This window comes from Mastigoproctus giganteus, chromosome 6 (genome assembly GCF_048544385.1).
Source record: "Mastigoproctus giganteus isolate SK-2022 chromosome 6, ASM4854438v1, whole genome shotgun sequence".
NCBI classification, from domain to species: Eukaryota; Metazoa; Arthropoda; class Arachnida; order Uropygi; family Thelyphonidae; genus Mastigoproctus; species Mastigoproctus giganteus.
The window spans coordinates 135,258,992-135,275,460 of record NC_143580.1 but is presented as its reverse complement, the minus strand read 5'-3'; the positions used below and the strand labels follow the sequence as shown (position 1 = coordinate 135,275,460).

The 16,469-nt window shown below is 37.2% G+C and overlaps 1 protein-coding gene across 1 annotated transcript in view; it reads left to right on the top strand.

Annotated features, from left to right (window-relative positions):
- Positions 1–16,469, top strand: part of Acf (ATP-dependent chromatin assembly factor large subunit) — a 373,562-nt gene that overhangs the window by 137,171 nt on the left and 219,922 nt on the right. Inside the window, exons 9-10 of the mRNA XM_090376504.1 lie at positions 4,060–4,198; positions 10,911–11,042. Of these exons, the coding sequence (XP_090232630.1) occupies positions 4,060–4,198; positions 10,911–11,042 (271 nt within the window). The remainder of the gene's footprint in view (positions 1–4,059; positions 4,199–10,910; positions 11,043–16,469) is intronic.

Here is a 16,469-nt window from a genome sequence, read left to right as displayed (position 1 = left end):
AAATTTTATTTCATACATTTAAAAAAAAAAAAAAAAGTGAAATCCCATCACATCAAACACTATTTTAAAGAAAATTTCCTATAAAAATTTTTCCTAGTTGCTGCTGACTTCTCTTCCTAAAAGAATTCCCCCCCCCCTCTCATTTGAGTTAAAATTGTTTGACAAAATTTGAAGTCAGCCTGTGCTAAAATGTACAACAGGGAACAGAAAACTTTATATTGGAAAATTAGAAGTGCCACTGTGTAACTCATCATGTGGTGTATGGCTATGGAAGCATTCTTTTGGGGAGGAGTTTTAAAATTAAAAGATATGGCAGAATGATTTCCTCCCTTCTGCAGACTAGTGGTGGGGAACGATTAACAGATGATGTAAGATTAAGTTTATTCCTGAATTGCAGTATTTCTTATAAATAAAATATTCCTTCAAAATAACACTTAATAAAATGCAGTTTTGGCCATGTGTCAGTTTACCAAGAAGAGAGCAGTTTTCTAAAAAGTAAATTACTGAAAACAGTTTGCTCAATTTGTTAAATATTGCACAATTTAAATGTGATATTAATAAAGTAATATGGGAAGGAAATTAACTTCAAGGTTTAAATTATGCAAATTATTTTTTTGGTAAATTGACACATGGCCCACCCTGAATTTTAACTTTTATGGTACATGTATTTAAAAATTTTATTTATTATTGATATTAAAGTGATGGTTTAGTAAAATGAAGCAGAAATTACTAATTGTATATATTAATGTGTGGTAAGATTTATTTATACAAATAATCCTTCTGAAATAATTTCTAGCAATATCCATTATAATGAAGATATGTGTACCCCCAAGTTGTTTGTTGTAATCTGATTTTACTGTGTGATTTGATTTGTACATTAAGAGTAATGTGTTAACATACAGTTTATTTTGAAATCTTCGAGTATATCCTCTATCTCTTTTTTGTTTTTCCAACTAATAATTGGCACAGTGTTGATAGATGTTAGTGAAGAAACACTTGTCATGATGAACCGAAGACAACAAATGAAAAGCAAGAAAAACACTGACAGAGAGAAAATCGAGTATACTGAGTTATGCAAAGCCATTAGAAAGAGACTCAGAGAGGACATTAGATTTAACACAAGAAAAGTAGAACAAGCATTAAGGGAAAACAAAGGATTTAAATCAGCAGCCATGAGCAGTAATACAGAAAGACAAATGATACTGAAACTGAAGAATAGCGATGGTGTACTTATAAACAGCAGAGAAGGCATAATTCAAAAGCAGAAGACTACTATAGAGAATTATACAAGGAGCAGGGGAATGATGCTAGCAGTGGGGAAGATGGATTGCAAAGTAACAGCACATACGACATACCCAATATTCTTCCTGATGAGGTAGAACATGCATTGAAGAAAATGAAGAATCAGAAAGCCCCGGGGGAAGATGAAGTTACTGTAGAGTTGTTAAAATTGGGAGAAAGAGACAACACAAACTGGCAAGGCTCTTCACAAAGTGCATTAGAAAAGGTATGACGCCTAAGCAGTGGAATAATGCAATCATAGTTTTGCTGCATAAGAAAGGAGATAAATCAGAAACTGGAAATTATAGACCAATTAGCTTGTTATCCCACATCTACAAGTTGTCCACAAGGGTCATTACTAACAGATTAGAAAGAATACTTGATGAGAATCAACTGAAAGAGCAAGCTGGCTTTAGGACAGGATTCTCAACTATGGATCACCTTCACGTAATATCACAGTTAATGGAGAAAGCAAATGAATATAAAACATCATTATGCCTGGCATTTGTGGATTATGAAAAGGCATTTGACTCCATACAGCATAAGGCAATGTTTCGGGCACTGCAAAGACAAGGCCTAGATACCCCATATATTATGATTTTGAAGAAAATATATGAGAGTGCTACCTCCTTTATTAGACTAGACAAAGACAGTAGGAAATTTAAAATTGAGAAAGGAGTTTGACAAGGAGACACAATATCTCCGAAGCTGTTTACTGCTGCCCTTGAGGAAGCTTTCAGAAGATTAGACTAGTCACAGAAAGGAGTCACTGTGAACGGAGAGTACCTAAACCATTTACGAATTGCAGATGACATTGTGGTCATAAGCCACAATCCCAAAGAATTAGAGGAAAATCTTAATCAGTTATACACAGTTAGTAAGGATTTTGGACTAAAGATGAATATGGCTAAAACAAAAGTAATGATCAACAGGTATGCCACAGAAAGGGAAATAATGATTGAAGGAGCAGTAATTGAAAAGGTGGAGTCATATACTTATCTGGGACAAGTTATTAGCTGTAATAATGATAAATGGCTGGAAGTCAAGAGAAGAATAAATTTTGGATGGATAGCATTCAGGAAATATAGTCATATACTGAAGAGCAATATCCCAGTTTGTCTGAAACGTAAAATAATGAACCAATGTATACTTCCCACCATGACTTATGGAAGTGAAACTTGGGCACTCACCAAAAGAATGGAAGAGAAGCTGAGAACTACACAGCGAAGAATGGAACGAATTATATTGGGAATCAGACTGTTAGATAAGAAGAGAAACACATGGATTAGGCAGCAAACACTCAAGTAAAGGACATTCTTATCAAAACTAAAGAACTAAAATGGTCTTGGGCAGGACACATAGCTCGAAGACATGATGACAGATGGACTACGAAAATACCAAAATGGTATCCAAGAGGAGCTAGAAGAAAATCTGGAAGACAAAGGCGGAGATGGATAGATGAAATTCATGAGTTTGTGGGTAGTAAATGGATTGAAAATGGCTGATGATGATGATGATAGATATCAAATTTTGAAAATCAAAAGAGGAGTTGTGTCCATCAGTTGTCTAATACTAGTTTGAGAAATCCAAAATTTTCTAGAATTGAGATTTATAAATTAATTAAATTAAAATCAATCATAAATGAATAAAGAGAATATTATTACATTAAAAATAATAGCTGGGAGTGTTTTTTTTTTTTTTTTTTTTTTTTAGCAGCAATTTCATTCTAATTTTGGGTAGTGAGGTCAGAATAAGAACCAATGGATATTTAAAAGCACTTAGATATATAAAGCTTTCATTATTGCAATTTTAAAAATTCCAAGAAAAAATAAATTTTTGTCTCCACAGAGCCATCTGATAGTGAAAATCTTACTATAGTAGGCCCACACATGTGAAGTAACGTTTAAACCTAAAACATGAAATTTTAAATAAGTTTATTTAAAAAAAAAAGGGAAAAAAAAGTGTTCTTTATATACACACAGATGGGGAAAGCCAACCAATTTTTAATAGATTGACTCATATCTGGAAGACATGGTTAAATAATTTAATGGAAGGTAGCCAGTGAAAGTGTACAGAGGTTTAACTCACACAAGGCTTGCCATAGCAGTATCACAAATTTTGGGAGTTGGGGATAAAGTAGTTTGATAAGTTAAGGGGCACCATTTGGATAAATGTTGGAAACTATTAGCTTAATGTGACCGAGGTTAAATGATAGTGTACAATAAGATTTTTTTTTTACATATCCTTCTCTGGATTAAAATAATTTTCCTCCTAGTGATATTTATTCAGCCAATGGGAGAAGAGGAATGTGCGTTACGTGGTAATACGTAACAAATACTAAAATACATAACAGAAGCTTGTTTTACTATGGTAAAACAAGCTTCTGTTTTAGTGTGGTCATGCTAGATAAACCTTGTGTGTACGTGCTTCATTTATCATTATACATAAATACGTTACATATCCATACGTAATGTATTTAAGTGTTCATAGCTGAGGAAGTGAGACACACCGTTTCAAAAGCTTCTGTAAGTATTTGATTTTATCAAAAGCATCGAGTAGGGGGCGAAGCTCAATAGTATATATTAAAATAATTTTAAGATTGTTTTATATTGCCAGCATTAATCTCTGAAATCAAGTATTTCATAATATCATTGACTTTGTTGTAGTTTTGAAAGTTAAGTTGATAACTGGGAAGGATTTATATTTATACTTCATTAAATTAAGTATTTATACTTCATTTAACACTGCCAGTTTATTGAGTAGAATGTATTTTATTAGGATCTTCCACTCGCAACACCTATAGAATGCAGTATTCCACAGGATCTGTTTGGTGATGTCCTTCTTGTCCTTGAATTTTGCCATGTGTTCGGGGATCTTATTCATTTAAAAGATTCATTTCCACAGGGATTTTCACTTGGTATGTATAATTTGGTTATTTAGTGACATTTCTTCATATTAAATTTATACGCTTGACAAACCAAGTTTTGAAAGCAGTAATTTTATCCCTACATGTTAGCTTTCAAAATATTGCATTGCGTATGTCGTGGTGCACTGTATAATTAATAATATACTGTATATGTGAGTTGACATATGGAGTATGTTACTATATTTTCTAATAGTGAAAGAAGCATTGTAGGTTTCTTAATTGTGAATTTATCATTAACATTGTGTGTTATTTTCCAGATTATCTTTTCATTGGTATGTCAACAAATCTCTTCTGCTGCACCTGTGGAATTTTTACATCATAAAATCAAAGACGAATTACTGGCTTTTACATGGAAGTGTTATTGCATGCGTGTATGTACATGTTTTATTATTAGAATTGGTGACCAAGATAGGTCATAAACCCAACATTGTCTGCCATCTGTGTGTTGGAAGTATTTGACATTGAAAGATGAAAATCCTGTACATTTGGTGTACCTATGGTATTGTATGTACCCAGCAACAATGCTGCAAAACAAAATCTGCTGTTAGCTATATTTGTCCTCTTATCCTCCAGTGTAGATGTATTAATATCAGATAAACTTCTACTTGAATACTCTTTTCCAGCATGAGATGAATAGGAAGCATAGTGCACTTGGTGCCATCAAAGACAATAGTTTACAAATTAAATTCACTTACCCATTGATCACAACTAAAACCATCCTCCAACATTTATTGGGATATTTCACTTCTAGGAGTCAATGGTAAATTCCAGAGGTGATATGACGGATAGAGGTCACAGAATGGGATGAGAAAAGGAGCTAGAACCCTTCACAAGAGATCTAATAATAGGTTTTCATATAGCAGACATTTCCATTTGCAGACAGCACAATTAGTGAGACAATGAACAATTGTTGTGTGCCATTGGAATACAAGGGTAATGCAACCATTTATTCCAAGCCAAGTGGAATACCATTAATGACCCTAGAGTATATCAATAGTTGAAATGGATAACAAGAGGAAATTGAAAGCTGCTCTTAGTGAGCTGAGTTTAGGAGAGTTAACACAACTGGGATAAGTTTAGTATTGTTGTTGAACAATAACAAAATTAATTTATATAATAGGTTTTTTTTTTTTTTTTTTTTTTTTAAATGTAAACCCCAAGCACGAGAGGTATTAGAACCTATAGTACTTAGTACCATGCTTGGGTTGGAGGTTGAGTAGACGAAAGAAGATATTTGTTGACATTGGACTTGAACTTCTGTAGACTGTAATTTTCAGGAAATACGTATGAAGGAAGGTTGTTCCAGAAAACGGCAGTTGAATAAACGAGGAAGATGAAAATTTGGTTCTGTGAGTTTGAAGTTGGACAGTAAATGGATGTTGGCTGGTGGCGGCACGTGTTCGGACTGTTTTGAAAGAGAGAGAGCGGGAATTATAGAAGCCAATTCAGAAGAACAGTGCCCATAGAAGTATCTGTAGAAGAGGCATGCAGCAGAAACAGTACGTCTATGAGACAGCGAAAGGAGAGACTCTGTTAGAGATGAATCATTAATTAACCTAACTACCCTCTTCTGAATGGAATCAAGACTCCTGAGAGAGGTTTCGGGGTCACTACCCCAGATGTGGGAACAATATTCCATGGCAGGGCAGATTTGCGATTTATACAGAGTGAGCAGCTGTTTGGAAGAAAAGTAACGCCAAAAGCGAAAGAGAAAACCAAGTTTTTTAGATGCAGGGGAAACAATATTTGTAATGTGCTTGTGCCAAGAGAGATTAGAAGTCAGGATAATCCCCAAAAGAGATACAGTAATACCCCGACTTACGCGAACTTGGAGTTACGCGGTTCTTGATTTTTTCGTTTGGCAACACTGCCTCTTACTATCTTCAAGGTCGTTTTTCATATGTTATCGATATACGGTGCGACGGTGGAGAATGAGAGCGAAAGATGAACAAAATTCAACTTTGCTGCGCATGAGCTGCACACACATACAAGAATTTGTATTCCAGCTATCGTATTTATATGTGTGCGTTCGAATTCGTGCTCAACTTTTGTCGGAAATCACATCGTTTTCACGAGAGAAATGGATTGCGTCGGTCGAGCCGTATACAATCAAGTCCTCGTATAACACGTGTTTACACTACACGAATTCGATCATACACTATTTATAAATACGGTAACGATATCTTATAATATAACACGAACCAAATTGGCTTATGCACGATTCGCCTTTGTGTTTACAAGAAATGGCAGTCGAACGCAACACGATAGGCATGAAGAGAAGATTCAGAAAATGTATTTATGTTTTTTATATCAGTGAAGGGGAAACACATTTCACCATAATAACGTAAAAACCAACACAATTCCAGCTATCAGTATGCAATTAGATCGAGTTTACTACCAGTGTATAACAGATTCCACTAGCAGAAACGCAACTGGAGTTTTATGGTAGTAACCCCTAGAAATGTGAGGTGTTAATAGTGTATCTCTGCCTTTATGGTGTTGTTTATTCAGTTGCTACATACACGCTGCTTTGTTTATGCGTATCAAGCGTGCCTCCTTGTTTTGTAATTGTGCTTTATACTTAAAAGGTGTGAAAAGGAAGCGTACTGGTGAAGACACTGCAGATTCAGAGAGAAAAAGAAAAGCAATTATCGATAAACAGAGGCGAACTAGGTCAAAAATTCTTACTCGGGAAAATTTATAGTGGCCTCACTGTGGTTTATGGCCAAAATCACACCGGCCCACCGGGGTTTCCCCAGTAAGGCTTATGGCTAGTACGCCTCTGTCGATAGAGAAAAAATATGAAATTGTGAAATGCTTTGAGCGAAATGAAAGACCACGTGATATTGCATGTGCTACAGGCCTAAATGAGGCAACGGCAAAAAGCACATGACAATTGCAAACTTGACAGGTTTAAAATTGTAAAGGGCTTAAAAATTTTAGAAAACAGACTTCAACGAAGAACGCGTTATAGCTACAAAGCAAGGAGTAAAAAAATTATTAGCTTACTACGAAGAAATTCTGCGTGAAAAAAAAAAGGCGCTGTGTCGTCAGACGAATTTGTTAGATTTTGTGAAGCCATCAACATCGAAATAACTTTTTTACGTAAGTCATTTATTTTTTTAATACATATTTTGTATGAATATGTATAAAGAACAGCAATTTTATTAATATTTTTCTTCTAAACTAGTGTTTTTGTTAGTCCTTGGTCCCATTTAAACAAAATTTATACGCAAAGTTGTACCCCGACTTACGCGAATTCGACTTAAGCGATTTTCGTCGGACCCACCTATCGCGTAACTTCGGGGTATTACTGTATATCATTTTGCCTAGAAATTGGAGTGTCACTAAAGATAAGCATAGGAGCAGAAGAATCCTTTTTGTGAGATATAAGACAAGACTGAGTTTTAGAACGGTTGAAATCAATTAAGTTGTCTTTGCCCCACTGGAGAATTACCCGAAGATCGGCATTTAGGGAATTGGTAGCAGATATTCGAGAAGTTGAAGCTGATTGAACAGGGCAAGGTTTTTCAAAATGGAAAGTGGAATTCAATGTGCTATCATCGGCAAAATTATGGATAGGATTTCCAGTCAATGGAAGAAATTCATTAATATATAAGAGGAAAAGAGTGGGGGAAAGAACTGAACATTGGGGGACATCGGCATTAGTGGAAAAGTTAGAAGATAGAGAGCCATCTACCATCACCCTCAGTGAGTGATCAGAGAGAAAACTGAATAACCAATTACTAAAAACGGTTGGCAAACCATAAGATGGAAACTTGTTTAGAAGACCTTTATGCCAAACACGATCGAAAGCCTTTGAGATGTCAAGAGCAACTACTTGTGTTTCACCGAACCTTTCCATTGAGTTAGTCCATAAATGGGTAACATAAGCCAGAACATCACCAGTGGATCGGCGGAAGGTTTCTAGATAGTTTAAGAGTTGGCAGTTAATTGATTTTAAGAAAGTGAAAAAAGGCGGCAAAGAATAGGAGTAAGTTCAGGAGCACAGGTTTTGAGAACAAGTGGAGAAATACCATCGGGACCTGAGCTTTCTTAGCATCAAGATTCATCAAAATCCTTCTAACATCCTTTTGATGGAAGACCATAGGAGGCATTGAATGGAGCGTGTTTGGAATGGCAGGAGGTGTTTTACCAAGATCATTAATACATGAGCTGGGAAAAAATGGGATGCTATCAGGTCAGTTTCATCCTTGGCTGAAGTGACAACAGAACCATCTGGTTTGGACAGAGGTGGGAACAGAGATGGGAAAAAGTTGCGGCCAATAGCTTTGGCAAGAAGCAAGTTTTCTACTCTTAGCCTGTTCAAACTCTAGTTTGGACTGATTAATAACTGCTTTACAATTGTTGCGAGCTTTGGTGTAGGCAGAAAATGAAACTGAAGAATTAGAAACACGCCAATTACAATATGCAACATTCTTCTCTTGAACAGCCTTAGCACATTTATTGGAAAACCAAGGTTTAGATAAAGGTCGAGATTTTAAAGTGGAGTGTGGGATAAAGGATTCCATTCCTGCAAGAATAATTTCACTGACAAGATCTGAGCAAACGTTGAGATCAGAAGTTTTGAAACAGTAATCCAACCAAGGAAAAGAAGAAAAGAAATCTTGCAGGTCATCCCATTTTGCATTCTTGTAATGCCAAACAACATGAGGTAAAGGTTCAATTGGAGAAGAGACAATCACCAAGTTGTGATCTGAAGTGCCTAAAGGACCTCTCACTTCGACCGTGTACTTAGAAGGGTTATTTGGGAGAAAAAGATCAAGCGTGTTGGCTGTATGATTAGGATTGTCTGGTATTCTTGAAGGTAAATGAACAATCTGTGCTAGGTCATTAGTAATTGCAAAAGCCTCAGCATCTCGACCTGCTGGGTCGGTGTGACTAGAAAACGGAAGCCAGCTGGAGTTGTGAACATTAAAATCACCAAGGAAAGTTGGACTGGAGAAAGTCAAGTTGCAAAGAGAGGAAGTCAAAGAGCTCCAAGTGATTAGTGGAGTTGGGAGAACGGTAGAGACAACAGATGAATTTGACACAATGAGGTAGAGAGATTTTAAGCCAGAGAAGAGCAAAGCGAGGAGATTCCAAATTGCCAAGTCTCTGACAGGGAATATCAGAACGGACGTATGCACAAGTACCACCTTTGAGGCAAAATGAATCATACAGTGAATAATTTGGGCATCTGAGATGAGCACTAGTTGAATCAACCGATAACTGAGATTCTGTCAGAAAAATTACATGGGGTTTGGCAGACTGCAAGTGGAAATGGACATCGTTGAGATTATAATTGAGACCACATATATTTGTGAAATGAATTAGGAAGTGCTTGGGAGGGTTAGATATTTTCTCAGATAAGCTTGTTCTATTAGTTTGACAATTCATGGTGTATTCAATAGTAAGAAAAGTGGGTGGGACATGCTGTATGAAGTATTGAAATTTTTGAATATGGCGTACATGTGGTAAGAATGTACCCAGATCCTTGACATAACGTGGCTTCGACAATGCTCGCCGCATACACACTACTCGAACTCCCTCCAGTCACTATCTGGCAGAGTAGAGGTAAAAAGATTATACACTAGCTGATCCGGAAGCCTCCTAGAGAGTTACGAATAGGTTCGGTCTGGTGTACTAACTAGCGGCCGGCCTACGAACTCCGTTTTAGAGCTGTACCCTCGAAATGTAAGGAATATTGGATCTCGCCACGACGTTCATCATAACCTCAAAGGTCATTAATCATACTGCATGATGGAAGAGATAGGGACGGGTTGACCGGAACTTAGCTCTAGAGACTAAACATAGGTTCCACCACTTCAAGCCTCCAATAAGCAAAGTGGTGGTATTTCACCGATTGATAAGTCATCTACCACCTAGTACCGCCTGGTAACATAGTGGGGCGGCATTCCTCCATGTGGTGTGGGTGCCACACCTCGACCCCTGCTTACGTTGGTTCACACCTGGGTGGTCACCCACCATGTACTTGTGCATGGAGGTTATACCCAGGATTACTAACAGTCCCACCCTCGTGAAGGTGTAAGCAGAAGATTTGGCTCTCACAGACCGTCCGGACTTTGCCGAAATTGGGTCCACTTGACTTGAGTTTCACCCGAATATCAGTTCCATCAGTGTTTTAGACTCCCAGGTAGCAAGTGCAGCTTGTTTGGCCTATCTGAGAGAATGTCTGTGGCAACCTCAAGGACCCAATAGATTAATGCAGTCATGCATCTGCTTATATGCAGAACTGACTCTCACTACTGACAGATCGTGTTGTGAGGTAAAGAATTGAGCTACACAGTCCAAGCTAGTTGTATTCCCAAAGAGCAGTTTCTCCTAAAATTGTGTCTTGACATATAAAGTTTTGCAATGGTATGGGCCTGTTTCATGTGGTTTCGGGATAAGAGGGCTTCTACTTTATAGTAGACACTTCTGACCTGTGGTGTGATTATGTATGTACTGCATGCAATATGTGTAAACAATTTAAGTTATCATCCCATTGAAATTTTGCTATTTTGATTACTTAATAACTTTCCACACATTTTTATAATAGTATATTATATAATTCTTGTTGTATTTTATACTTGTGAAAGTGTGAGCAGTACCATTCTCAACATGTCCATTTATATCATTGCAGTTAAATGTGAAATTTGCATTTTGAATTTGCTATACATGTCCGAAATTATTTCCGCAGAGCATATGGAGAAAGCATTGTTAGAAAAGGATATTCAGGGTCCACTGAATGATTTGGTTCAGCTTCTTTTGATTTCCATATTTCATATTCAGGAGGAGGAAGAAGAGGATTCTGTCGAAAATGCAGATAATGGTAATGTGAACACTTTTTAGGTTGTTTTTTGCTTGTTTGCTTGTTTTTTGTTTGTTTAATGTAATATTAACTCCTCTGCCTCAGCTTTACAGCTTATAAACAGAAATATTTTATTTTAGTTTATTTTTTTTATGAAAACCCCAAACGTAAGAGGTATTAGAACTTATAGTACTTAGTACTGTGCATGAGTTGAAGGTTACGAAAATGAAAGAAGATACTTGTTAATATTAGACTTGAACTTCTGTAAATTATAATTTTAGGAAATGCATATGAAATGCATATTTAGGAAATACTTACATATGTGCTTATACGTAAGGTCTTTCCAGAAAACGGAAGTTGAAAGAATAAATGAGGAAGAAGAAAAGTTGGCTCTGTAAGTTTGAAGTTGAATAGTAAAAGGATGTTGACTGATTGACGCACATGTTCAGACTGCTTTGGAAGAAAGAGAGAGAGAGAGAGAGAGGTGAATTATAGAAGCCAGTTCGGAATAACAGTGCCCATAGAAGTATGGGCACTGTTATCCTTAGAAACATCCTTAGAAAAATCATGCAGCAGAAACAGAAAGTCTGAGACAGAGTGAAGAGACTCTGTTAGAGATGAGTCATTAATTACCGTATTTCCCATATATAAGATGCACCTTAATTTTGGGGCCCGAAATTTGAAAAAAAATGTATTATATAAAGTTATTGAACTCAAGTTTTATTCATCATAAAATTCATACAACTCATCACTGTCAAAACTCCCATCCATTAGCTTGTCCTCATCTGTGTCTGATGACAAATGACTGTCTTCATATATTGCCTCGTCCTCAGTTCCATCTATGGCATTTGAAATGCCACACATCTTAAATGACTTGACAATGATCTCAATCTTGGTATTATCCCAGGATCTTTTCACCCAGGTACAAACTTCTCCTATAGTTGGTTTCTTCACTCTTCCTGCTGGTGTCAAATTGTCCCCAGAAGACTTCATCCATTGGTTCCATTCATCTCTCATGGCAGCTTTGAAGGGTTTGTTAATGCTGACATAAAGTCGTTGGAGCCGGGATGTCAAGTCTCCAGGTATGACGGCAAGTTTTGTTTTTTGCTCTGCAGCAATCTTCTTTGTATTTTTTGTTATGTGTGCCCTGAACTGATCAAGCACCAATAGGGCAGGTTTGTGTAAGAGCCCACCTGGTCTCCTGCTCCAAACTTGTGCCTCCGTAGCCAGGTGGGAAGGAGCAGCGGTGCGTAGCACACGCTTCTTGATTAGACCGGGGTTCGAGCCCGTCACCACCAAATACGGAGGATGCGGTAAGGTCAGGGAATGACCACCGCATATTCCCGGAGCAATATGGTCTTAGTTGCTAATGTTCCTAAAAACCAAATTACAACAACAGCTCCAAACTTTCTCAAACCAGATCTTCATCCCATCCTGATCCATCCAACCCTTGTCATGAATATGGACAATCACTCCTCGAGGAATGTCTTTTGGCATTGTTTTGCGTTTGAAAATCAGCATAGGAGGCAGCTTGGTTCCGTTGGCACAGCAACTAGAACAACTGTATAATGGCTCTTTTCATGTCCACTTGTCTTCACAGTTAGTTTTCACCCCCTTGTTATGAACAGTTCTGTTACTTGGGACATCAAATTGAAGGGGGACTTTGTCCATATTTGCAATCTGTCCCAACTCAAACTGATGTGTCTTCCGACATTGAATGACAAAACGATGAAATTCAAGGACCTTCTGCTCAAAGCTTTCAGGCATCTTTTGGGCAAGTCTGGTGCATGTACGCATGCTTAGTCCATTCTGTTTCATGAACCTGAAGCACCAATTGTGTCCTCCTTTGAAATCAGTAACTTCTTTTTCATCAGCAATTCTTCTTGCCTCATGCTGAACCATCTTTGTGGACACAGGAATTCCAATTGCCCTTTGCTCCTCAATCTATATCTTCAATTCCCTCTCTAAATTAGGCCATTTTGCTGACTTGCCTGTAATGGCCTTCTTCTGCCGTGGCGTTTTCAGGAGGGTTTTTTTCTTCCCGTAGCCAGTCTCTGATTGTTTTCTCAGTTGGAGAAGGACCAAACTTACGTTGAGCAGCACGATTTCCATTCACTTTTACAAACTGGATCACTTTCAACTTGAATTCAGCACTGTACGAAAATCTTTTCTGAGCCATTTCTGGGCAGAACATGGCAAAACGTAACCTAATATATCTGTAACAAGTGTGAAACAATGAGAGCAAAGACAACAAGCACGAAAAAGCGTGAAATGCAAGTAAAAAAAAAAAATCTACAACCACTGTATCAGACGCACCCAGTTTTTAGACCCCAAATTTTTCGAAAAAAGGTGCGTCTTATACATGGGGAAATACGGTAACCTAAGTGCCTTTTGAAAATCTGATCTGTAAATGGTTGGATGGTGATAGTGAAAGAAAATTAAAGTTTTTTTGATAGAAAATACACATTTTTTAATATAATTTGTGTAAAAAATTTCATTTGTTAAATGTTATTTAGTAGGAAAAAATTACTAAATGGTGATAAATATTTACTTGTATAGATTATGAATTTTCGGTTTAGAAGCCAATTCAGAACATTGCCCATGAAAGTATCTATAGAAAAGGCATGCAGCAGAAACAGAACATCTATGAGACAAAGAACGGAAAGAATTTGTTAAAGATGAGTTATTAATTAACCGAACTGCTCTCTTTTGACTGGAATCTAGAAGCCTGAGAGAAGTTTTGTGTGGGGGGGGGGAGTCAGCCTCAGATGTGGAAACAATATGCCCTGGTAGGGCAGATTTGCACCGAGTGAAAGCTGTTATTGGAAGAAAAGTTTTTTTTAGATGTAAAAGGAAACAATATTTGTAATCTGCTTATGCCAAGAGAGATTAGGAGTCAGGGTATTCGGAAGAACAGAAGAATAATCCCCAATAGAGATATATGATCTTGCCTAGAAATCAGTGTCATCGAAGATAAGCGTTGGAGCAGAAGAATCCTTTTTGCGAGGTATAAGACAGGACTGAGTTTTAGAAGGATTGAAATCAACTAAGTTATCTTTGCTCCACTGGAGTGTTATCTGGAAATCAGCAATTAAGGAATTGGTAGTGGATTGTTAAGAATTTGAAGCTGTTTGTGCAGGGCAAGGTTTCTCAAACTAGAAGATGGAATACAATGTGCTATCATCAGAAAAACTATGGATAGAATTTCCAGTCAGTGGAAGTATGTCATTAATATATATGAGTAAAAAGAGTAAGAGAAAGAATTGAACCTTGGGAATGCCAGCGTTAGTGTAGAAGTTAGAAGGGCCATCTACCATCACCCACAGTGAAGGGTCAGAGAGAAAACTGGATACCCAATTGGAGGCTTATTTAGAACACCTTTATGCCAAGCACGATTAAAAGCCTTTGAAATTTCAAGAACAACTGGTTGAGTTTCAACAAACATTTCCATTGAATTTGTCCATATGCAGGAACATAAGTCAGAATATCACCAGCGGATCGATGCTGACTGAATCCATACTGGCAATCATTGATCAGATGGAAGGTTTCTGGTTAGTTTTTAGTTGGCAGCTAATATATTTCTCCATTAATTTAGAAAAATTAGAAGTAACTGCAGTGGGGTGATAATTGCATTGGCACCCTTTTTAGGAACTGGTTGGATATGAGCAAATCTCCAAGCAGAAGGGAAAACACGTTTGGAATAAAAAAAGGGAAAAAAAGTGACACAGAAATTGGAGTAGGTTCAAGTGGAGAAATACCATCAGGACATAGAGCTTTCTTAGTATCAAGATTGTTCTGAATCCTTTTGACAGAAGACCACAGGAGGCATCGAATGTAGTGTATTGGTAATGACAGGAAGTGATTTACCAAGGTCATCAATACAAAGTTGGAAGAAATAAAGGATGCTAGAAGGTCGGCTTTATCTTTGGCTGAGGTGGCAACAGAACCATTTGGTTTTAACATAGTTGGGAACAGAGATGGACAAAAGATGCAGCCAATAGCTTTGGCAAGAGACCAGAATGCTCGAGTACCATTTGGACAAGAAGCAATTTTTCTACTCTTAGCCTGTTTGAAATCTAGTTTAGATTGATTAATAACTGCTTTGCAATTATTACGAGCTTTGGTGTAGGCAGAAAATGAACCTGGAAATTTGGATACATGCCATTATCTTATGCAAAATTCTTCTTTTGAACAGCCGTAGCACATTTATTGGAAAATCAAGGTTTGGATAAAGGACGAGATTTTAAAGTGGAGTGTGGGATAAAGGTTTCCATTCCTACAAGAATAATTTCACTGACATGATCTGAGCAAGCATTGACAACAGAAGATTTGAAACAGTAATCCGACCAAGTAAAAGAAAAATCTCACAGATCATATCATTTTGTATTCTTATAATGCCAGATAACACAAGGGTGAGATTGGCCACAAGAAAAAGACTCCATTAGAAAAGAGACCACACCAAGAGAAAAAGATCTAGCGTGTTGGCTGTGTAGTTAGGATTGTCTGGCAATCTGGTAGGTAAATGAACAATCTGTGCAAAGTCATTAGTAATTGCACAATCCCCAGAATTTCCACCAGCTGGATTTGTAAACATTAAAATCACCAAGGAAAATTACCCCACTGTTAGAAAGTTGGACTAGAGAAAGTTGTGATTCAAAGAGAGCAAGTCAGAGAGTTCCAAGTGATTAGTGGAGTTGGGAGAATGATAGAGGCAGCAGATGAATTTGACAGAATGTAGTATAGAGATTTAAAACCAGAGAAGATCAAAAAAGAGGAGCTTCCAATTTACTGTCTTTAACAGGGAATATTACAACTGACATATGCATAAATACCACCTTTGAAGCCAAAGGAATCATACGGCAAATAATTTGTACAACTGGGACGTTGTCCGAATTATTTGCTGTATGGGCTGCGTGAGACATCTGGACAGTTGTTGAATCAACTGATGACTGGGATTCTGTTAGAAAAAGTACATTGGGTTTGGCAGACTAAGTAGAAATGGACATTATTGAGATTAGAAATGAGACTATGTATATTTTGGGAATTGAATAAGGAAGTGTTTGGGAGGTTTACATCTTTTTTGCAGATAAGTTTGTTGTATTATTTTGACAATTTTTGTTGTAATGGGAAGTGAGAAAAGGCGGCGAGGACATGCTGTATATGTAATGAATTTTTTGGATGTGGTGTACATGTGTTAAGAATATACCAAGCTCCTTGACAATGCCACCCGCATGCTCATTACTTGGATTGCTTCCATACACTATCTTACAGGGTAAGGCAGCGAGATTTTACACTAGTTGATCTGGAATCCTCCTAGAGCAGCCGTGTGTCAACACATGGCCTGCGGCCCTCAAACAAAAAGGCTGCTGCCCACCGAGATTTCTTGAAAATCTCTCTCTCTCTTTTTTTTTTTTATTAAAAGATATGGGGGAAAAAATACTAATCAAG